At 42.6% G+C, this 24,780-nt stretch overlaps 1 protein-coding gene across 2 annotated transcripts in view; it reads left to right on the forward strand.

The window, feature by feature from the left end:
* LOC126473514 (mucin-5AC-like) overlaps nucleotides 1–24,780 on the forward strand; it is a 72,687-nt gene that overhangs the window by 25,695 nt on the left and 22,212 nt on the right. Inside the window, exons 3-4 of one of the 2 annotated variants that reach the window (XM_050100615.1) lie at nucleotides 6,260–6,478; nucleotides 24,370–24,445. In XM_050100615.1, coding sequence (XP_049956572.1) covers nucleotides 6,260–6,409 — 150 coding nt within the window. In that variant the 3' untranslated portion in view covers nucleotides 6,410–6,478; nucleotides 24,370–24,445. The remainder of the gene's footprint in view (nucleotides 1–6,259; nucleotides 6,479–24,369; nucleotides 24,446–24,780) is intronic. The other variant, XM_050100616.1, reaches the window with a different exon arrangement.

A 24,780-nucleotide genomic window follows, 5' to 3' on the forward strand; every position in this document is an offset into this window, starting at 1 on the left:
GTTTGAGAATAATGAATTATTTAGGAATAAAGGAGTTGGAATTATTTACGAATAAAGAAGTTGACCTACTGAAAGGCAGAAATGCTGTGTCATCGACAGGTATACAAACAAAAGATAGAGCTTTGATTTGCTACTTTTGGAGTGAAATTCCTTTCTCAAGCTGTAGGAGAAACATGCATGCATGCACACACACACACACACACACATGCCTCTCTCCCTACATTGTGCTCAGTTGACTGCCACCTCTTTCCTGGCCCACGGTGAGTGTACTGGGGTGGGGCTGCAGGGTGTGGTAGGTTGAGGGATAAAGAGAGGGGCATAATCCATATCACTTCAGGCGGGGGGTGTTATCTTCATAGTCTCGGATGTTACTGAATTTAGCATATGTTAAAATTCAGGAATAAGTAAGAAAAACGTATTTTTTTGTTTTCTCCAAAAATATTCCTGCCCCAGGATACAGGCCTTCAAAGATGACACTGCGAACAGCATTTTGAAGATGCTAGTTTCGGAAAAAATTTTAAAATGATGTATCTCCGCAACAGTGCTAGATATTTTGTTAGAGTTTTTTTATTAAAAATAATTGCTTTATGATTACAATGGTACCCTCCATTTGGACATATCTGTCATAATTCTTTTACTGTCGCTTTTTAAATTTTTTTATAATTGACAGATTTTTTTTTTTTTTTTTTTTTAAATGCCGATCCAGAAAAGTTTGATTTTTTTCTGGTGATTAATAGTATGTAGTATTATATTCTCTGTAAATGAGAGCTTTCATTTTTAAGTTGGACTGGTTTTATTTTAAAAAATCTTTTTTTTTTCTTTCAAGGGTAATGTATGTCTTCACTGAAGTTATTTCTTACTAAATCCTTTGTTACAATGTTTATTTCTATTGTCTTTGTTGCAGTTATTAATTATCACTTTCTTTATTGCAATTATTTCTTTTCCCTTTCATTGTTGCAAATATTTCTTACACTTTGTCGTGGTTTCTTCTCAGTTTCTTTGTCGTGGTTGTTCATTGCAGGTTTCTGTATTGTAGTTTTTCAGTGCTAATTTGTTTACTGAGACATCCATTGAGTTCTGTGTTTTCGTGAGGAGTTTGCCAGTTGACACAGTTGCAGTGTGTTTTGTGAAAAGGACTGTTTGAAATGTTTGTGACTGGGGCCACAGGAGAGTGAAGTGTGCTGGCTATTTGCATGTCCCTAAAAGAGTGATATGTAAGACAACAAAAAAACAGACTTTGTTCAGGCTGGGAATAAGTGTTATCATTTGAAGTCTGATTCAAAGTGAAGCTGTTCCCAGTGACGACTTTTTGTGTTCTAAATGTTTTGACAGAATAACAACAATGATAGTATCTGAACTAGGTGAAGCCTCCACTGGTATAGATGATGCAGATTTTGCATCAATAGAGGAAGAATTAAATACCCTGAATCAGTCAAATACAAAGGTACGAGTTAGTCGTGTCAAGAAGCGGTGGTCAGTGAAGTCGAGTCATAAGCTTTATGCATCAAGAAAGCGCAAAGAAATTACTAAAGCTAGGGATGAATACACTACAGCAAAACTGACCATACTCTTCAAAGTAGAAATTCCATCTTCAGAACAATATGAACCAAAGCACTGTTGCACCTCTTGGCAGGAATTTTTCACAAATATCAATTCAACTGTTAAATATTGTGCATCCTACAGTGTAAAAGTGCAAGTTTTAACTATTATTCCAGAGAAATTTTCAAAGAAAACAATTTTGTACTATGTTCCATCAATATCAAAGTACATGGTAGACAAATCAAGAAATGTGAGGTCTGTAAAAAGAGTCTTTGGAAGACCAGATCCCTATTACGGTCATCCTGTAGAAGCAGCTCAAGTTCAAATAGTGCCTTCATTTTATCTGGAAGAAAAATGGGACGGTCCTTGCCAGAGTGACAGTAAAAAAGACACTCTAACTGTAACAGTTGAAAGTCAAAAAGCTGTGAAAGTGAAGAGTTACATGACTCGCAGTATTAAAGAAACTTTGAAATTTATAAGAGCAACTACACAACTTCACATGTTGGAAGATCAAAATTTTATGCACTACGACCTAAGTGGGTAGTTCCACACACCACCTAGAGATGACTGTTTATGTGTGTACTGTGCGAATTTTGAACTTTTTGTGGTAACTTCGAAGAACTTACTAGAGCACATGACATTTGACACTTTGGTTGTGCATGTGAAGTCATTAGTAGTCTGTGACATAAAACGAGAGACTTGTTTGTTTTGAGAATGTGGACATTGCCCTGGAAAAGGAGGACTGTCTTTACAGACGCCTGGCCTTGAAGACGTAGCAGATAACTCTGCAGAAATGATGTGTGTGACATGGGAAGAAAATAAACTAATTAAGAAAACTGTTACCTTTACAGTTTCATTGATGAACTTGGTAAATGCTCAGTGAAAGCAGCAATACACCAGCATCTGAAGAAATTGCAGCAACAACATTTTCGAGAAGTGAAAGTGTGTGTACAGACTGAATAACTATGTTTAGTGCTGCAATGTGATTTCGCAGAGAACTGGTCTGTAATTCTCCCACAAGAAGTACAAGGGTATCATTGGAGTAATGACCAGGTTTCAATTTTTACAGGAGCGACATATTTTCAAGACAAAACCACAAGTGTTGCAGTTATAAGTGATGACACAGGATATGGCTCAGCACATGCTTTGCTAGCAATGCACAAAATTCTTCAACTGCAAACAGTGGCAAAGATGATCATCATTATTTCTGATGATGCACCTAGTCATTTTAAAAAACATTACTGATGTGTTGGCAGAAGAGCCAACACCGTGTTGCTAGAGGAGGCCGAAATGCACGTGTTTAATCTCATGCAGACTGGCGTGAGGTCTGGAACAAGGTAAAGTAATTAAAGTACGTAGTTGCTTGAATACTTAACTTTAATCCATAATTGGAGAACATCGCTCTTGATGATACATAATTACAATCTCAATATAAACTGGTAATGGCGCCTTGCTAGGTCGTAGCAAATGACGTAGCTGAAGGCTATGCTAACTATCGTCTCGGCAAATGAGAGCGTATTTGTCAGTGATCCATCTCTGGCAAAGTCTGCTGTACAACTGGGCCGAGTGCTAGGACGTCTCTCTAGACCTGCCGTGTGGTGGCGCTCGGTCTGCAATCACCGACAGTGGCGACACGCAGGTCCGACGTATACTAATGGACCGTGGCCAATTTAAAGGCTACCACCTAGCAAGTGTGGTGTCTGGCGGTGACACCACAATTACCAGCTGTTTGAATTGAGTAAGTTGCTTGTGCCAACTGACTGGGTATACAGTGCTACTGGTCACAGGAAGGGGCCTTGTGATGGTGTAGGAGGCTTGCTGAAGCACCATGCTACAAAACATAATCTATCCAGACCAAATACAGCTGCAATTCAGAATGCTGAGGATTTTATGAGAGTCGTGAAATCTTACACATCCACAGCCCTCATTCTTTTGTCCACAGAGTTAATCGAAGAATTCCGTGAGCAGAAAAAAGAAGAATGGTCTAAACAAACTACTCATGTGAAAGGAATTCAGAAGACACATTTTTGGACTCAAAGTGATGTGTAAACTTACATTTCACATACTTTAAAGAGCAAGAAAGAAGACATTCTGTTTGTTCGGCCAACACCTCAGAAACAGCAGGATAATATTCAGATTCAGACCCTGAGAAGCGGGATGTTTGTGGCATGTGTGTATGACTGTGACTGGTGGATTGCAGAGATTATAGGCACCATTTATGAGTTAAATGAAATTGTAGTGAACTTTATGCTACCACATGGACCAGCTGCTGGATATAGATTTCCAGCTGAAGGTCAGCAACAATGCCGTCAGTGCTTACTTCCTGTTCACAATGTTTTGAAGATTGTAAGTGCTCCAATATCTATTGGTTCAACAAGAAGGCATCACTCTGTATTAAAGGAAGATACTGAAGCAGTGGGACACATTTTTAGTTCATTGACTGACTAATTTCAGTACAAAACCGAGTGCACAGAAGTTGTTTAAATTGGAACCATTTAAAACTAAAATTATGTTAAATAAGGCTAGGTTTTGATTTTTATGATTTTTTTTTATTTTATTTTTTATTTTTAATCGCCTGTTATGTGATAATGTAATAAAACAGGTTTTATGTATGGCAGAAATTTCAATTATTTATAAAACCTGTTGAGCCTACAAGTGGAAGCTCTCCTTTTCAGGGAATGTAGAGCTATATAGTACTAATCAACAGAAAAAAATCAAAATTTTGTGGACTGGCATTTTTGAAGAAAAAAAAATTTCCATAAAGTATAAAAAAAGTTCAGAACATTAAACTCAAAGAACTTCGACAGATAAGTCCAAATCGAGGATTTCTTTGTAATCAAAAAGCAATTATCTTTCAATTTAAAAAAGCCAACAAAATAATTAAAACTGTTCCAGAGATATAGCATTTTAAATTTTTTTCCCAAAGTCGCATCTTTAAAATGGTATGTGCAGTGTCATCTTTGTAGGGCTGTATCTTGGAGCAGAAATGTTTTTGGAGAAAACAAAAAAATATGTGTTCCTTACTAAGTCCTGCATTTTAACATATGCTAAATTCAATAACATCCAAGACTATGAAGATAAGATTTTTTCCTAGCCAGCCTGGATTGATATGGACTATGCTGAGGGAGAAGATATGGAGCGGGAGGTGGGGGTTGGGGGGGGGGGGGGGAGTGTCTAGCAGCTATGGGAAAGTGGGGAGCCATCTGTGAGCTAGCCAGGGATGCAGGTAGAGGAGGCAGGTGGCACACGACGGCTTGCGATTTCACAGACTAAGCACTCAACTAGCTGATAGAAATTGGGCAGGGGTACTGGGACAGGGAATGGTACACACACACACACACACACACACACACACACACACACACACACAGGGGGGTGGAGGGGACAGCGAGTTACCTTAGGTTTAGGCCAGGGAGGTTACAGGAGTGAAGGATGTGCTGTAAGGATAACTCCCAGTAGCGCAGCTCCGAAAAGCTAATGGTTGTTGGGAGGATCCAGATGGCATGGGTTGTGAAGCAGCCATTTAAATCTCGCATGTTGTGCTCTGCTGCATGTTGTGCCACTGCCTGGGCCATCTTGTTTTTGGCAACAGTTCGGTGGTGGCCATTCATTCTGGTTGACAGCTGGTTGGTTGTCATACCAATGTAAAATGCTGTGCGATGGTTGCAGCAGAGCTGGTATGTAACATAGTTAATTTGACAGGTGGCCTGGCCTCTGATGGGGTGGGATGAGCCTGAGACAGTACTGAAGTAGGAGGTGCTGGGTGGATGGATAGGACAGGTCTTACATCTGGGTCTTCCGCAAGGTTATGATCCCTGTGGCAGGGGATTGGAGGTGGGAGTGGCATAGGGATGGACTAGAATGTTGTGGAGTTTGGCTGGGTGACGGAACACACTTTGGGAGGGGATGGAAGTATCTGGATAGGATGTCCCTCATCTCAGGGCATGATGATAGATAATCAAAGCCCTGATGAAGGACGTGGTTCAGTCGTCACAGTCCTGTGTGTATTGGGTGATTAGGGGGCACTTCTTGGGATGAATGTGAGGATCAGTTGTGCGTGAGGATATGTCATGGGAGATCTGTTTGTGTATTAGGTTGGGGGGGGGGGGGGGGTGTTGACTGTCTGCGAATTCCTTTGTGAGGCCTTTAACAAACTGGGCGAGGGACTTCTCATCGCTGCAAGTGCGTCTGCATATTTTGTTGTGAGTGCTAGTGATATTTGTGGCTACCACATTGTGATTAAGCAAGAAATGAAGTACAAGAATTTTTGGCAAACACACTCAAGCATCTGCAGTTCGACATACAGTTTGCATAGAGATTACTGCTGTGTTGCTGAAGAGAAGTTTTAATTTGCAAGTTTCTCCACTAGCTTTTGAGCGTAATATCTTTATTTTCTACTTTATATGTTTCATACTGCCATCTTGGACAGCAGCAGTCAGTTGTTGTTGCATGATGGCCTCATCAACTGAAAACAATTTAACAATGTGAGTGGACATTCATAATTTGGATTTGCAGTCTTAATATACAATTTTTAATTTTTGACGCTATAAACAATTACAAATATAATTTTTGATTAAAAGGACTGATTTACTTTGCTTGCAGTTATTTTACATTCTGTCCAGTACTATTTTATTTTGTTTCTACTAAGTAAATGACCATACCATCTTTGCAGATTTCATTGAGATTCATGCTGTTGCTTCATGAATTTTATGGATTACAGCAGCAGCAACAGCAGCAGTCAGCAGCAGGATACCCAAAGTCTACGACTATGGTGCCTGACACTCAGCAACGAGAATTTCCACATCCGCCATCAACATTTGGCAATGTTTTGATGTCACCTGCTCAAATATGTCGAATGCAATGGCCTTAATCTCATGTTCCCTAAAGACTGCGGGTCTGAGGAATAAGCTGTGTGATCTGAATTGCTGCTTGTGAGCAGGTAAGTGGCTTACAGGAAGTTTTCGCAAGGACTGAAGACTTTTAAGTGTAAGTGCTTTGACTTTATTCAGATTTGTTTCTTTGAATATACAATAGAACAAATTTTTTTTGTTTGCGTTCTGTAAATGGAATTATCATGTGGAGGAATTAGGAAGTAAAACACATTTAGCTTCTGCTCATTTACACACACACACACACACACACACACACACACACACACACACACACACACACACACACACAGGTCCTAAGTCCCGAGTGTGGCCAGTTCCCGAATTGTCCGACCGTTTCGCGCTTTGGCCGGGAGATGTGGCCAAGATCAGATTACTCGCAACGTAACAGCGTATATGCTACTTTGGCTGGTCATTTCACACAATGGCAGGAAATCTCTAGCCAAAGTTCAATGTGATGGTGCAACAATGTGCGCTAGGCAGACCGTCTTTGGCTTTCAGTATTGAGTGTGTGGTTTTCAGTATTAAGTGTGCTGTGCACATGGTAGCTGCTGCTTCTCGGAGAACACCCTGCCTTTGAGACTGCGACAGATAAATTTCATTGTGAATACTGTGGTGACTCCTGGTATTTATATTCTATTATACTAAACTACACTACACAGTAGAGCCCTGTTTATCCAACCTGGACTGGCCATTGCCTGGTCAGATAGGCAGGAAAGACAAGTGACATGGAAAGTGATAAAATAAATTAATTTTACCATTTTTTACTGCTTCCTTTTTCTCTGCTGACCATTTCTTCTTAAATGGAAGGTCGGGTGACCGGGATCCATCTGTGTTTGTATTTGTGACATTTACATGCTTTCTGATATTTTCCTCTAAATGTGGTAAATCAGCAACTGATCATAATTATTTGGCCTGTAGGCGTATCCCATGAAACAGTACATCGATTGCAGTTATTTGTATTATTCTTCCATTGGCTGTCCTATGGCTACTTCAGATGGAAGTAATCAGCAGGGTGAATTTGCTATACATGTAAATGCAAAACCAACATTTGATGTGAAAAGCAAGGTCTGTCACTTTTGAATACTCTGCTTCAATAAAAAGCAAAAATGTCACCAAAGAAGTCTTTACACTGTGTCTCTGCTTATGCAAGGCTTGTCAGACTAAGTTGTCTAATTTCCAGAAAAGCTTAGTTTCCAAAACTCTGATATTTAAACAATCAAGTTCAAGGCAGGCAGATGTGATAGACCTGCAAAGTAACCCTGACAGTGAGTACAAATTTATATTCAGTTACCAGTATCAGTGAACCATGTTTATATTATTGCAGTCCCTGAAAGGAAAATAACAGAAGAAGCTGTGTACCAGCCACTCGAGATCTTCACCGCTGTAGGTTCTCCAAGTGCGTATCAGTCAGATAACAAGAAAGAATTTTCGAACCAAGCTATAAATGAACTAAAGAACATGTAACCCGAACTGAGACTAGTACACTGAGAATCAAACAATGGAAAATCCAGGACGGAATGTAACAGTATTAGAGAAGGAAAGTTGCTACTCACCATATAAGGAGATGCTGAGTTGCAGATAGGCACAACAAAAAGATTCTCACAATTATAGCTTTCGACTGTTAAGGCCTTTGTCAACAAAACACACACACACACACACACACACACACACAACTGCAGTCTCAGAAAACTGAAACCACACTGGGTTGGGTTGTTTGGGGGAAGAGACCAAACAGCGAGGTCATCGGTCTCATCGGATTAGGGAAGGACAGGGAAGTAAGTCGGCTGTGCCCTTTCAGAGGAACCATCCCGGCATTTGCCTGGAGCGATTTAGGGAAATCACAGAAAACCTAAATCAGGATGGCCGGACGCAGGATTGAACCGTTGTCCTCCCGAATGCGAGTCCAGTGTGATAACCACTGCGCCACCTCGCTCACTTGGTAAACCACACTGGTTTCAGCTGCCTGAGACTGCAGTCGTGTGTGCGAGTTGTGGGTTGCATGTGTGTGTGTGTGTGTGTGTGTGTGTGTGTGTGTGTGTGTGTGTGTGTGTGTGTGTGTGTCTATTGTTGACTAAGACCTTAATGGCCAAAAGCTATAATTGTGAGAATCTTTTTGTTGAGCCTATCTGAGACTCAGCATGCGACTCAGCATCTCCGCTACATGGTGAGTAGCAACTTTCATTCTCTAATATTAGTTCACAGAAAATCTAGATGTAGCCAAAGCCATGGTTCCAAGGAAATCAGGAACCAGAATGTTCAGAATGTGATGATGACATGGATGCAGACAAAGGAATCAACACATTTCACTGAGTGTCTCCAATTTATTCAGTTGGTGAAAAACTGTTCTTTTCATCAAGGCATTCCACAGTTGCCATATGAGGGCATGCGGGTATGCGGTGTGAAGGGTGTAATAAGTGATGGTCGTTAAAAAAAATGTGCAAAGAATTGAAGCTGATGAAGGCATAAACCATACTCTTGAATGTTCAGTTCTGCCTGAGCATTTAGTTTATTCACATTACTTACCTGTGTGCGAGCTCTCGGAACACAAGACCATCTTGCTAGATTATAGTCCTTCCAGTTGTTTCTAAAACAGTTCATAACTTGGATTTTAGGTGCCATTTGTGGTGGGATTCACACAAAGTGGGGTAATAAATTACCACAGTAACTGTGAGTGAGCAGATGCGAATCCTCAAATGGTTGTGGAAGTAAGGGTGAGAGACACATAGGGCTATATGTTTTTCAGACAAATGAGCAGGGGCTGTTTATCACAGATTTCTAAGCGAGACATTACTCACACTAAGTAGAAGGTTATCCTTGCAGACAGACAGTGAACATGATTTAAGTATGGTAGGGATCCACCTCATTTTATATGTCTCAAATGACAGTACCTAACACAGATGTTTCATGAACAATGGATTGCTGAAGGAGATCCAGTAATGTTAACTACCTTTTCATTTGAGCTTGATCTCTTAGACTTCTTGCTGTGGCCCTCAGGGGCTCAGCATTTGTTTGCTGAATACAGGCTTGGCGACCCCGGGGTTCCTGAGCTGGGGACTGGTAAGCACCGCCAGTCTCCAATCACTGTAAGCTCTGGGCACGCTTCAGCAACCACTGTGTGGCAAGATGCTGGAATGTTGTGTGTCTCAGAGAATGGGGGACCATGAGGACACGATAAACCTATATAAAAAAAACTCTCACTCTCAAGGTGTGCTGCATGCTGAGGAGATGCGTTGCCATTGAGATGGAACAGTTATTAACAGGTGACCTCTGGAGAGCCTGCCGCACCTCAGGCACATGGGGCTCTGTTTGAGTAGACCCTTACTTCCCTAGCTGCTCATGGGATCGAAATGGATCCTCCGAAATCTTCCTTTCCTCCTCCCAGCGGAAAGGGTGGGCCGCTGGAAGGTTCTAACACCCAGTCTATCAAGAGGGCTAGTGTAGTCAGTCCCCCTGATTCTGGAGCTTCTCTGACAAGTGCGGTCTCTAGTAACAGAATGCATGTTGGTCCTCAGAATATGTTTCTCATAGTGAAGCAGAAACAGAAGGGGGTAATTTTAAGAAGGTTTCGCTCTTTTATATACAAAAGGGTCTGGAGGGGATCTGTGGCTCCTTAAAACCGGTGAAGTGAAGTGCTTGTGCTGTGGGACCATGCTAGTGGAAACTTCCAATTCTGCTAGTGGAAACTTCCAATTCCCAGCAAGCAGCTAACCTCCAAACTGCTAAATGCCTTGGGGAATATGCCATAGACACTGAACTGCACAGCACCTTGAATTATAGCAAAGGTGTTGTGACATGCTGGGATCAAGTTGATGTTCCCAAGGAGGAATTTCAACGTGAGTGGGCTCCAGAAGGTGTGGTTGACATGCAACATATCATGAAGAGGGTCCATGGCAATCTTATCAAATTTGACTCCTTTATCCTGACCTTCAGTAGCATGAAAATTCCTGAGCATGTTAAGGCTGGCTTCCTTCGCGTTATTGTGAGGCCTTATTTCCCAACCCCAATGTGTTGTTTTAAATGCCAGCATTTTGGGCATACAACCACCTTAGGGTGTAAAGGCGAAGCAACTTGTGGCAACTGCAGTAAGGCTGCTCATGAAGGAGTTGGTTGCTCGTCTCCAGCCAAATGTAGCAATTTCTCTGGAAACCACCATGTTTGGAGGAGGGACTACTGTATCTTTTAGAGGAATGCAAAGTCCAGGAAATAAAAACAACCAAGCATATCCCTTATGGTGAGGCCAAAAAGATCAAGTCCATGCAGCCTTCCACATTTGCTACATCTTTTGCGTCAGTGGTTCAGAATCCTACTCCAAAAGCAGATTCCTCTACAAGACGGAGGTGGCGAGTGTTGGCACTAACACCTGCAGATCCCAGTGAACTTGCAAGTCAGCAAGGGTTTCAGAGCCTGTAGCCTCTACTCGAACGGCAGACAACGGTACAGTGGCCAACTTGAGCCTGCCCCTGGTGCCTCCAACAGCTGAGGTTGTTCAGAAACCCAGCACGGCCGTTACCACTCCCACATCGGCTCCACCAAACCGCAAAAAGCTCCTATAAAGCAGCAACAGCAGGTAAAATCACACGGTAAACAGTCTGACCGTGTTTAAGTAATTTTATCTGATGCTTCGTCTGACTCTTCCCCAGAGTTGATGGAGTGTGAGGTATGTGTGGGGCAATCATCTCGCCCCACGACTACCCCTCCACCTGCTGCAGTCTCCCCACCCTGTCGGAAAGACAGGATGAAGGTGCTACCTGTCATAGATGACTCCAATACTTCATTGGAGCTTGCAGGGATTCGGGACACATGTGGAGGAACTTCGTCTACTATCTCAGGGTAGACCACTGAGTCTGTGTCTCCAGGAGACTTATTTCCATCCATCATATGCCCCTGAGCTACGAGGCTGTGCACTCCGCAAAAAGGACAACCTGCGTGGAGAGAGAGCTAGAGGGGGCATGGATATTTTTGTCAGGACGGACTACCACTCCTCGCCTCTCTCACTTACGGCTTTACAAGCTGTTGCTGTATCCGTGCATGTGTGTCATCCATTGACAATGTGTTCCCTTTACTTGCCCCCACATGATGCACTTGATGAAGAGGCCCTCATCGACCTTATTACACAGCTCCCCCACCTGTTCATCATATGTGGTGATTTTAATGCACACATTGTGCTTTGGGGCTCTGCAATTATCCATCCCAGGGGTAGAGCAATTAAGAGGCTTCTCCTGTCATCCCGTGCATACTTGCTAAATGCGGGACAGAGCACTCACTCCTGCACGGCAACTGGGTTGTTCTCTGCCATTGATCTCTCGCTTTGCTCTCCAGCTCTTCCCCACAGTGCTCAGTAGGAAGTGGTCAATGACTTGCTCAGAAGTGTTCACTTCCCGATGGACACTTTATAGCCAGTTGGCCCAGTTCGAACACTGTGTGAATGTCGAGGTGTGGGTGGATCATATTACCAAAATGGTCCACCACACTGCTGCAGCATCCATTCCACAGTCCATGGGCCAACAGAAGAGGCAACCAGTGCCTTGGTGGAGTGCCGAATGCTGCTTTGCAGTCAGGACCAGGTGTGCGGCTCTGTGTAGGTTCCAGTGTCAGCAAACTGCCAAGAATCTTGCAGCCTTTCAGATGGCGAGGGAAAAGTGTTGCCGAATTATTCAAGAGAGCAAGAAGAGGTCATGGCAACAGTTCCTGGACACCATTCACCATTAATTGGTCCACCAAAAGTTCCATTGTGTGGGAGACCATTGGGCGAATTTGTGCGAGAGGAGGGAGGTGCCCCATGGCTGCTGTAATGAATAACGGCACTCTCCACATGGATCTATAAGACATTTCCAAGATTATGGCAGTGTATTTTGCCACAGTTACTGCAACAGGCAGTCAGGATCCCGGTTTCCAGTGCCATGGAGCAGTTGCTGAGTGGTGTAGTTGGGACTTCCAGTCCACCTCTAATGAAGTTTACAACTGCCCATTCTCCATGTGAGAGCTGGATTCTGCATTGTCTGCAGCTCGTGACACATTCCGTGGTCACGACAGGATCCATTACAGTATGCTACGGCACCTCACAATGCACAACAAAGAAATCCTCCTTGCACTTTTTAATGCCATTTGGGCATCTGGTCGCTTTCCTGACTTGTGGAGTGAGGCTGTTTTAATTCCTTTTTTAAAACCTGGGAAAGACCTCACATGCCCAAGTAGTTACCATAGTGTTGCCCTCACTAATTGCATGGGAAAGACCTTGGAGCAGATGGTTAACCACTGCCTTGTCTGGGTCTTAGAATCCTGGCAACTCCTTAGTTGCTTTCAGTGGGGGTTCAGGAGGTTTTGTTCCACCTTTGATAACCTTGCTCTCCTGGAGGCAGCTATATAACACCACCTTTGATAACCTTGCTCTCCTTGAGGCAGCTATATAACAAGCTTTCCTATGCAGGCATTGCCTTCTAGGTGTATTTTTTGACACCAAGAAGGCCTACCTACTTGGGGGCATCTCATCCTGGAGCAGCTTCACAACTGGGGTTTTCATGGTTGTCTTCCCATTTTTATGAAGTTCTTCCTCTCTCCACGATATTTTAGTACCGAGTCGGTGATGTCCTGTCTGATCACTTTGAGCAGGAGAACGGTGTCCCTCAAGGTAACATTTTAAGTGTGGCTGACTTTGCCATAGCTATTAATAGCATTACGTCCATTGTGAAAAGTCCTGTCCTTCGTTTTTTATTTATGGATGATTTCTCTGTGTTTTGCTCTTCTTCAAGCATCACACGTCAGTTGCAACTCACTCTTAGATGTTTGAATTAATGGGCGCAGAGGAGTGGTTTTAAGTTTTCCACCGAGATGTCCGTGTGTGTTCTTTTTCAGCAATCTCGTTCAATTTTAATCTTCCCTGAGTTGAGGATGAGGGACACTGTCCTTAATTTTAAAGACACAGTGAGATTTCCGGGGCTCATTTTTGACTCTTAAGCTTACGTAGTGTAGTTACCATATCATAGAGACCTGAAACAACTATCAATTAGACCGAGCGAGGTGGCGCAGTGGTTAGACACTGGACTCGCATTCTGGAGGACGACGGTTCAATCCCACGTCCTGCCATGCTGATTTAGGTTTTCTGTGATTTCCCTAAATCGCTCCAGGTAAATGCCGGAATGGTTCCTTTGAAAGGGCACGGCCGACTTCCTTCCCCATCCTTCCCCATCCTTCCCTAATCCGATGAGACCGATGACCACGCTGTCTGGTCTCCTTCTCCAAACAACCAAACCAAACCAACTATCAATTAAGGCTTTAAGTATTTTAAAATGTCTTAGCCACAGTACAAGGGGAGCAGACAGGACTTGTCTGCTCCAGTTTTACAGGGTATTTATGCAATCTCGGCTCATTTATGGGTGCACGATGTATGGGTCTTTAAAGATGTTGAACTGATGCACCATGTAGGTATTCGGCTGGCCACTGGGGCTTTCAGAATAAGCCCCATACCAAGCCTATGTGCAGAGGCTGGTGAACCGCCACATCATATGAGGCAACAGCTACTTATGGTGCGCCAGGCGTATAAAACTATGTCCACACCATACACACCTGCATGCCATACAGTTGCTCAGCTTCCACTGGCACAGCTTTTTCATAACCAGCAACGAGCAAGGAGGCCATAGGGGATTCATGCACTGGATTGCCTTTTCGAGATGGATATGGTTGGTCTTAATGTTTTATGTCGTGGTTGGAGCAGGTTTCCACCTTGGCCCCTCCAAAGACCCAGACTTATTTTAGATTTGAATAATTTTAAGAAAGATATTACACGTTACATTCCACTCTCTGTTTTTTAACATTTTAGATACGCATCACAGTTTCACAGTAATTTACGCTGATAGCTCCAAACAAGGGAATTCCCGTAGCTGTTCTGCAGTGTTTCCTGATCATGTCACCAGGATTCGCCTGCCTGACGAATATGCCATTTTTGCAGTGGAGCTCCATGCAATCTTGAAGGCACTAGAGCAGACATATCATATTCGGGGTAATCAGTTTCTCATCTGCTCTGATTCTCTTAGTGCCTTACAACCATTGCAGAATCTGTACCCAGCTGAGGAGTTGGTACATCTGATGTATGACCAAATGTACTTGGTTCAACGGGGGAGGGGGATGAGCAGGTGTCATTCTGTTGGGTGCCAGGTCATTTCGGAATATTGGGCAATGAACAGGCTGATCGGGCTGCCAAGGAGGCATGCAGAGAAGAGGATGTGACACAGAGTCGTATTCCCTTGCAGGCTGTCGTTTCTGCACTCCACAGGAAGTGCAAGCAGTTGTGGGAGGAAGAATGGATGGCGGTGACAGCCAATTAGCTGCGGTTGGTGAAGTCAGCAACTCAGCCGTGGCGTTCCTCCTGCTGGTTGCTCAGGCGGGATGAGGTGACCCTCGCGCATCTTCGGATTGGGCACTGTCATCTCACACATAGCTTTCTATTATGGCGGGAGAATCCCCTGTTTTTTGATGCTTGTGGTGTGCACATCTCTGTCCCCCACATTTTAATGGAGTTCATTTTATACTGTGATGCAAGGGCAGAAGCAAAAATTGGTGGGTATCTGTGCCCTCTATTTTACCTGATGATGAGACGAGTGTAACTAGGGTTTTAAAGTTTTCCAATGTGTCTGGACTCTGGCCTAAACTTTTAGGCTGCAGGTTTTAGTGTATTGCAGAGTGGCTGGCTCCTCCCTTTTTTCCTTGCAGTCGTCCAGCCACATCCATATTGTTTTAGCTCCTTCTACCACTTTCTTCCTGTGCCATCCATGTTTTACTATTGACGCAATGCTTCATCCCATGTTTCGATATGGGTATGTACATAGTTTTCCGACCTTTGCTACCTGTGTTTTATGTTCTGTTTTATCTGTATGAGAGTGAGTAACAAGTACATTGAACACCTCCTGTAGTCTCAGCGGACAGAGGTCTTTCATAGGAAAGAGTGGCCCATATCGCAAGAAGTATTTGTTTCTAGACATAGTATTTAGTAACGAGAATTGACCTTATATAGAGGAAAATTACAACTTATCATAGCGCCTAGAAACTAACATCAGAAATACAGAGTGTTGCTATCTAAAAAGCAGGACTTGATATTTGAAAGTACTAAGAGTGGACAGAAGCTGGAGGAAAAGTGCCACAAAGGAAGTAAAGATCTGTCTTAGGCAGTAACAGAAATTTGAGCTATATCATTCGTATTGTAATATTTTATACTGCGTACATAAAACGGGACAGGGTAGAGAAATTAAATGCAGCTTTAAGATTCATTCACTGTGATGAACATTATTTATTTGTCTGTTGGTCTACAAGTGGGCGTCATATTTCAATAAAAGATAGATGCTAGTTAAAGATAGGGGTGCACTTTCCATTTCTGTAATAATGTACAGAAACTTTAAAACCACACATTTATTTACTTATATTTTCTTTACATGGAGCCACCAAAATGATGGCTTTTGAAAACCACAGAAATAATAATTTTGCAATAATTATACATTCAAAATATGTTTTATACAACAAATGTCACACAATAATATCTATTGTACAATTTATGGAAATTCCTGGATGGAGCATTACGTAAAATAAGGTAAAGGCAACAACTCACCTGTAGCGAGTCAATGCATGGAACACAGTAACACATAACATGAAAGCAGCATTCACACTAGCTTTCAAGCACTGCTTTTTTTTTCAGCAATAATACACACATTCATGCACACAGGCACCCAAACACACTCTCCCATGGCCACAGCAAGACTAATTAATTGATACTCGAGTTCTGAAAGAGTTCACCTGAGCAAATGAGGTGAGAAAGTGGTAGGGAAGGATGCAAGGAGGTGTACTGGGAAAGAGACAGATCTTTGCACTGATGAGTTCATGGCTGCACAACAAGATGAAAAAAGTAAAGATGGTGCAACATAAAAAGATGTAGGAAGAGGGAGTGGGGGAACTGATAGGGGAGAGAGAAAGGAGAGAGGTTGAAAGGGGGAGGGGGAGAAAGGGGGGATGGGGGTGGGGGGAGAATCCCTGCATTCAGGGCTTGAGGGGGTGGGAAGTAGTGGGAGTAGGCAGTGCATGAACTGGGCAGAGTAGCTGTGGTTTGGACAGAAGAGAGAAGGGGAAAAGGCAAGGTGAGGCATTGGGAGCAGTTTAGAAGTGGCTTAGCACAGGGGGATTGCGAGAGTGCAGGATGAGTTAGAGAGACAATTCCCATCTGCATAGTTCTGAGAAACTTGTGGTGGAAGGGAGTATCCAAATGGCCCATGTAGTGAAGCAGCTGTGAGGACATTTGTGTTGTGGTCTGCAGCATGTTTGGCAACTGGATGGTCAAGTTTACGGTTTGCCACAGTTTCGCAGTGGCCATTTGTTCAAGTAAACATTTTGTTACTTGTTGTGCCCACATAGAATACTGTAAAATGGTAGCAGCATAGCTGATATATAATATGACTGCTTTCACATGTGGTCCTTCCTTTTATTGGGTAGGAAACTCCTGTGACTGGACTGCAGTAGGAAGTGGTGGGTGAGTGTATGGGGTAGGTCTTGCACGTGGCCTGACAACAAGGGAATGAATGACCCATGGGCTGCAAGATTGGGAGTAGGATTGGAATATGAATGGTCAAGAATATTTTGTATTTTGGATGAACACTATTTTGGGGGATGTGGTTAGGATTTTGAATAGGATATACCTCATCTCAGGGCACAACGTGAGATAGTCGAACCCCTGGTGGGGAATGTGGTTGAGCTTTTCACCGTGAGCTTGAAAAGCTCAACCACATACTCCACTAGGTTTTTGACTACCTCATGTTGTGCCCTGAGATAAGGGATATCCTACCCACATCCCCCATAGTAGTGTTCAGCCACCCATCCAACTTACAGGTCCTACCACAGTTTAGTAGCAGGCATTTTGTTCCCAATAAAAGGCAGGGCCACATGTGAAAGCAGCCATGTTATATATATCAATAGTATAAGGGAAGAGATAGATCACTACTCACCTTAAAGATGACACTCTGAGTTGCAGACAGGCACAACAAAATTACTGGTCCACATTTAGCTTTCAGCCAAAGCCTTCTCCAGAAAAGGAAATGCATAGATTCATTCACACAAGCAAGCATATCTCACACTCAAGTGACCAGCCATCTCCAGCAGCTCGGACTGGAATGTAGTTGTCACTTGAACGGAGGCAGCAGTCTAGAGGGGGCGGGGAAGGGCAAGGAATAGCAGGGAATGGGTAGGGGGAGGAAAGAACTCTGTCTTTCAGAGCATGTAGGGACTAGAAAAAGGCATGGCAAGACTGCCAACATGCGCAGCTTCTGGAGGCTGTTGATTAGGGAGGGAGGCGGGGGCGAGGGGTGTGTAAAAGGAGATGAGCAGGGAAGGAGAAAGAGTGGTGGGTGCATTGACAGAGGGGTGGCACAAAGAGGGCAAGGGGATGTGAAGAGGGAGGAGATGATAGGACAGATGGTGCATAAACTGGTGGGTGGAGCATGTGACATTAGGTTACCATTGGTTGAGGCCAGGATAATTTCAGGAGGGGAAAATATCTTATCCTTATAAGTCCCCATCTGCGCAGTACAGAAAAGTTGGTGGCTGGTGGTGGAGGGGAGGATCCAGATGGGCCAGGTTGTGAAGCAGCCATTGCAATCAAGCATGTTATGTTCAGCTGCATTTTGTGCCACTGGATGGTCTATTTTGCACCTGACCACAGTTTGGTAGTGGCCATTCATACTGTTGGACAGCTGGTTGGTAGTCGTAGTCATATTGGTATGACTTCCAACCAGCCATTCACCAGGATGAATGGCCACTGCTAAGCTGTGGCAAACCCCAAACTTGACCATCCAGTTGCCAAACAAGCTGCACACCACAACGTAAACGTCTTCAACGGCTGCTTCACTACAGGGGCCGTTTAGATACTCCATTCTATCATAAGTTTCTCAGAACTAGGCAGATGGGAATTCTGTCTCTAACTCATCCAGCACTCATGCAGTACCACTTGCCTGAACCTCCTCTAACCTGTTCCCACCGTCTCACCTTGCCTTTTCACTTTTGTCCTCTGTCCATACCACTCCTTCATCATTCAGATCACACACTGCCTTCTCCCACTACTCTTCTCCCCCATTGCCCACCTTCCCAGGTGAGTATTCTCCCTCCCTCCCCCCCCCCCCCCCGTTTCAACCCCTCTCCCTTTTTCTTGCCTTCCTTTCTCTTTCATTGTCATCTTTCTCTCCTTACCTCTTTCTCTTTTTCTTCCAACAGTTCCCCCCCCCCCCCCCCCCCCTCTCTCTCTCTTCCTACATCTCTTTTTGTTGTACCCTCCATACTTTTTTTTGTCTTCAGAATGAAATTTTCACTCTGCAGTGGAGTGTGCGCTGATTTGAAACTTCCTGGCAGATTAAAACTCTGTGCCGGACAGAGACTTGAAATCGGGACCTTTCCTTTTCATGGGCAAGTTTCGCAGGAGAACTTCTGTGAAGTTTGGAAGGTAGGAGACAAGGCACTGAGTGCCTTGTCTCCTACCTTCCAAACTTCACAGAAGTTGGGAGCTCCGTGCGTAAACTTGGCCCAGTGAAAAGGAAAGGTTCCCAAGTTCTAGAGTCTCGGTCCTGGCACACAGTTTTAATCTGCCAGGAAGTTCTTTTTTTTTGTCTTGTTGTGTGGCCATGAAGTCATCTGTCCGAAGATCTGCCTTTTTGTTGTGTTGTGTGGCCATGAAGTCATCTGTCCGAAGATCTGCCACTTCCCTATACCCTTATCCATGCATCCCTTCCCTCACACCTTCCCAGATCAGGTACCTGCTTTAAGTAATTAGTCTTGCTATGGCTGAGGAGGGTGTGTTTGGGTGTTTGTATGGTTGTGTGTGTGAATTGAACATGTGTACTATTGCTGGGAAAACAGCAGTGCTCAAAAGCTAGTGTGAATGGTGTTTTCTGTTACATTTTATTGTGCGCAATGTATTAACCTGCTATAGGTGAGCAGTTGCCTTCTTCATGTCTTACGTATTTTATACAGTTATTGTTTTACAACTGTATGCTACGGGTTTATATTACAAAAGGTATCTTAAAAGTCATTGAAGGAATATAAACATTTTTCTATTATAAAAGATTTTAATTTTGTGTTAAAATGATTCCCTTTGTATGTTCTTAGAGATTTGGGTAGTTTGTTAAACCAAATCAAACCTTTGATGTTTAGGCTTTAATCTTTCATTTTTAATTTTTTTTTTCTTTGTGGAAAGTAGTTATATCGTGTCCTGGTGTTATGGTCGTGTCCATCACTGCACTTAATAACTTCAGTTTGTTGACCCATAAAAAGTGTAGTTACTGTGGGGCTGAGACTCCCTTTTAAGGTAAAAAAGAGATCAATGTCCCACTCTATATTTTCTAATGAAGCCAGTATTATAAATTATAAACTCAGTATAATCAAAACTACCTTCTCACTACAGCTTGTTTTTGTAATGGAAGAATGAGGCAAATTTTACGATTTTTAATACTGAATCAAAAAGATAAATGCCTTAGTGACAGGTAAGAGGAAGTGCTATTATAGTATCTCATAGAAGTTCCAAATAAACATAATATGAGACCAAATATATGACTTAAACAAAATTTCCAGTTGGTGTGATGAATGGCAGCTAGCACCAAATGTGGAAAAATGTAAGTTAATGTAGATGAGTAGGAAGGTCAAACCTGTAATATTCGGATACCGTATTGCTAGTGTCCTGCTTGACACAATCGAGTTGTTTAAAATATGTGGGCGTGACGTTGCAAGGCAATATGAGGAATGAGCATGTGAGAACTGTGGTAGGGAAGGCAAATGACCGACTTCTGTTTATTGGGAGAATTTTAGAAAAGAATGGCTCACCTGTAAAGGAGACCACACGTAGGACGTTGTTGCGACCTATTCTTGAGTACTGCTTGAGTGTTTTGGGATCCATACCAGATCAGATTAAAGGAAGACACCAAAGCAATTCAGAGGCTGGTTACAAGATTTGTTACCAGTAGGTTCGAACAACACATAAGCATTACAGAGATGCTTGTTACCAGTAGGTTCGAACAACACATAAGCATTACAGAGATGCTTCTAGAACTCAAATGGGGATCACTCGAAGGAAGGCAATGTTCTTTTCTTTTGAAACACTACTGAGAAAATTTAGAGAACCGGCATTTGAAGCTGATTGCCGAACAATTCTACTGCTGAGAACTTATGTCTCATATGGAAGGATATAGAAAGTCGTTTTTCCCCTGCTCTATTTGCAAGCAGAACAGGAAAGGAAGTAACGAGTAGTGGTACAGGATACCCTCTGCTGTGCACTATATGGTGGCTTGCAGTGTATCTATGTACACTATGTGATCAAAAGTATCTGTACACCTGGTTGAAAATGACTTACAAGTTCGTGGCGACCTTCATCAGTAATGTTGGAATTCATTATGGTGTTGGCCCACCCTTAGCCTTGATGACAGCTTCCACTCTCGCAGGCATACGTTCAGTCAGGTGCTGGAAGGATTCTTGGGGAATGGCAGCCCATTCTTCACAGAGTGCTGCACTGAGGAGAGGTATCGATGTCGGTTGGTGAGGCCTGGCAAGAGGTCAGCATTCCAAAACATCCCAAAGGTGTTCTATAGGATTCGTGTCAGGACTGTGTGCAGGCCAGTCTATTACAGGGATGTTATTGTCATGTAACCTCTCCGCCACAGGACGGGTGCTCGATCATGTTGAAAGATGCAATCACCATCCCCAAATTGCTCTTCAACAGTGGGAAGCAAGAAGGTGCTTAAAACATCAATGTAGGCCTGTGCTGTGATAGTGCCATGTGAACAACAAGGGGTGCAAGCCACCTCCATGAAAAACACGACCACACCATAACACCACCACCTACGAATTTTACTGATGGCACTACACGCGCTGGTAGATGAGGTTCACCGGGCATTCGCCATACCCACAATGTGCCACTAGATCGCCACATTGTGTACAATGATTTGTCACTCCACACAACATTTTTCCACTGTTCAATGGTCCAATGTTTATGCTCCTTACACCAAGTGGGCATTGTTCGGCCTTTACCGGCATGATGTGTGGTTTATGAACAGCCAACAGCCACTCGACCATGAAACCCAAGTTTTCTCATGTCTGGCTGGCACGCCGATCATCATCATTAATCTGTTGGGCAGATTCAATCTGGAAATGGCATATCTCGCCATCCTGGAAGTGGTGCTTTACCGGATGTGTCATTACATGGAATAATATACCCCGACTTATCTTCTGTGAGTATAGCATGCATATTTTGAGGCCTTCTGGTTGTGGTTCCACAGCAGCCCAAAACCAGGGAGCTGCAAGATGTGTATGTCTGTCTGCCACCACTACCTTGGCTGTCTGCTATTGCTTTGCTAATGCTCAGGGGACCTCTGAAGCATCATCCAAACTAGAGGCTGTAGCTGTTCTGACATAAAATCAACCTAAATTTAATTACTCATAGAAATTCTGAAAATAATTGTTTCAAGCCACACTTGATTATGCATTACACTTATGTCATACATAGTGGCATTTGCAATATAATTTATATGCGAAAATTTGTACCCCTACAACTCGTAATATATACCAGTATCAATTTCCTTGTTTCATTGGTGCTATATTCCAATCCCATTACCTTGTGGAAAAAAAAGGGAATACCAGAATTTATATCGTTAGGAAACTACCTGTATCAGGATGGGGTACAAATGCAGACACTCTTCGTACTGCAACATTGGCATTGGTTTACTCTATAGTCGTGTACTGTGCTCCAGTACAGAAAAGCAGTGCACATGCATACAATGTTGATGTTAAGCTAATTCATTTGGCGAGAATAATAAGTGACACTACTAAACCAACACCACTTCCATGGCTGCCTGTATTATATAATATTGCACCACCATCAACTAGACAAGAAGCAGCAGCTGTAAGAAAGCTCCAAAAGGATGCTACTTATGAGAACTCACTTTTGTATAAAGGGCTACAGAATATTCCTGCCATCAGATTTAAATCCAGAGAACCACCCTGGACAATGCAAAATGCGTCTCATGTATATGATGTGTGTCAAGAATGGGGATTGATTTGGTAGAAAAGGAAATGAGATTGTAAGAAGATCTGTAGTAAGGAATGTGAATGATTGACTTCAGTTTATTGGGAGATTCTAGGAAAGTGTGGTTCACCTATAAAGGAGACCAAATATAGGACACTAGTGCGACCCGTTGTCGAGTACTGTCCTAGTGTTTGGGATTTGCACCAGATCAGATTAATGGAAGACATAGAAGCAATTCAGGGCGGGCTGCTAGATTTGTTACCGGTAGGTTCGAAATTCGTGCAAATATTATGAAGATGCTTCGGGGACTCAAGTGAGAATCACAGGAGGGAAGGAGACCTTTTTGTCAAGGAGCACTACTGAGAAAATTTAGAGAACTGATATTTGAGGCTGACTACAGAACTATTCTATTACCACCAACATACATTTCATGTAAGGACCATGAAGAAAAGACTAGAGAGATTAGGTTTCATATGGAGGCATACAGATAGTCATTTTTCTCTTGCTCTGTTTGTGAGTGGAACTGAAATGCAAATAACTAGTAGCAGTACAGATCATGTGTTGGCTTGTGGAATATGTTTGTAGATGTAGATGTAGAAGTTCCTTCCAGAAAATACCTCATTGTTGATCCTACAGAACATGTAAATGGATTTGATCTTCCCAGGAAACTGTGGCCAGCTCTGAATCGATTCTGTACAGGGCATGGAAGGTGTGCTGCTTGTTTGTCTGACTAGAGATTCAAAGGTGCCCTGACGTGCGACTGTAGGGTTGCTGTTCAAACTATGCAGCATGTGACTGAACAGTGTTTATTACGAAAATTTACTGGTGGAGTCAGTGAACTGCATTTGGTGATGTCTAGATCTGTGTACTTGTTAAGAGGCCTAGATATTCAGTATATTTTCGAATCAAACAGTGGAAAATCCAGGATGGAATGTAACAGTATTGTGAAAAGGAAAGTTGCTACTCACCAATAGAGATGCTAAGTCACAGATAGGCGCAACAAAAAGACTGTCACAGATATAGCTTTCGGCCTGTAAGTCTTTCGTCAGAATTAGATCTCTCTCTCTCTCTCTCTCTCTCTCTCTCTCTCTCTCTCTCTCTCTCTCTCTCTCTCTCTACACACACACACACACACACACACACACACATATATATATATATATATATATATATATATATATATATATATATAGAGGGAAACATTCCACGTGGGAAAAATATATCTAAAAACAAAGATGATGAGACTTACCAAACAAAAGCGCTGGCAGGTCGATAGACACACAAACAAACACAAACATACACACAAAATTCAAGCTTTCGCAACAAACGGTTGCTTCATCAGGAAAGAGGGAAGGCGAGGGAAAGACGAAAGGATGTGGGTTTTAAGGGAGAGGGTAAGGAGTCATTCCAATCCCGGGAGCGGAAAGACTTACCTTAGGGGGAAAAAAGGACAGGTATACACTCGCACACGCGCACATATCCATCCGCACATACACAGACATAAGCAGACATTTTGTGTCTCTTTGTTGTGCCTATCTGTGACTCACCATCTCTTCTGTATGGTGAGTACCAAGTTTCCTTTTCACAGTACTGGTATATTTTCGAATGTTTGTTTTTCATGTTGTGTTTGCTTTTATACTAAGTATGCTTTATGTATATTTATTCGTTTATACATGCGTGTTAAATGATCATCTAAATCACGCGAATAATAATAATAATAATAATAATAATAATAACTGTAACAATGACAATAATCTTACTGCCCCTCACTCTCCTGTCCAGTGCTCTCTCTTCTATTAACCCCTCCCTTGCCATCTTTTTCTTCCTGTTCTTCTCACCCAATTCTTGTTGATTTTGATGATTCTTGCAAGCACCTTTAACTTATGTCTTCTATTTCCTTTGCAGTGTGATGCATTTGTGGATTTGGTAAGAGGACTGAGTGGGGCAGTCATGGAATATCTGCTATACTGTGCCATTGAAGGTAAGAGTGCACTTTCTATAAAATTTCTTTCTAATTTGGTATTTCAAGTAAGCATTACGGTTATAAGAAGACTCTCTAATTACTTTTCAGTAATCAGTACAATGGCAAGTTCTTGATTTGATAGAGAGATTTCAATGAATATTTGTTTTCTTTTGTTACCTCATGTTGTACAATATAAATACTGAGTGTCAATATGATTTGCAGAATAATTTTGTTTATGTGGGTTTTACCCATCATAAAATATTTTGTTTTAGATTATTTTTTTCCAACAGAGATTTATGCAAACTTGTAAAGGTTTATTCGTTATCAGCTACCAAGGAGTGTGAAAATGTATT

Source organism: Schistocerca serialis, chromosome 4 (genome assembly GCF_023864345.2).
Source record: "Schistocerca serialis cubense isolate TAMUIC-IGC-003099 chromosome 4, iqSchSeri2.2, whole genome shotgun sequence".
In the NCBI taxonomy this organism is placed as follows: Eukaryota; Metazoa; Arthropoda; class Insecta; order Orthoptera; family Acrididae; genus Schistocerca; species Schistocerca serialis.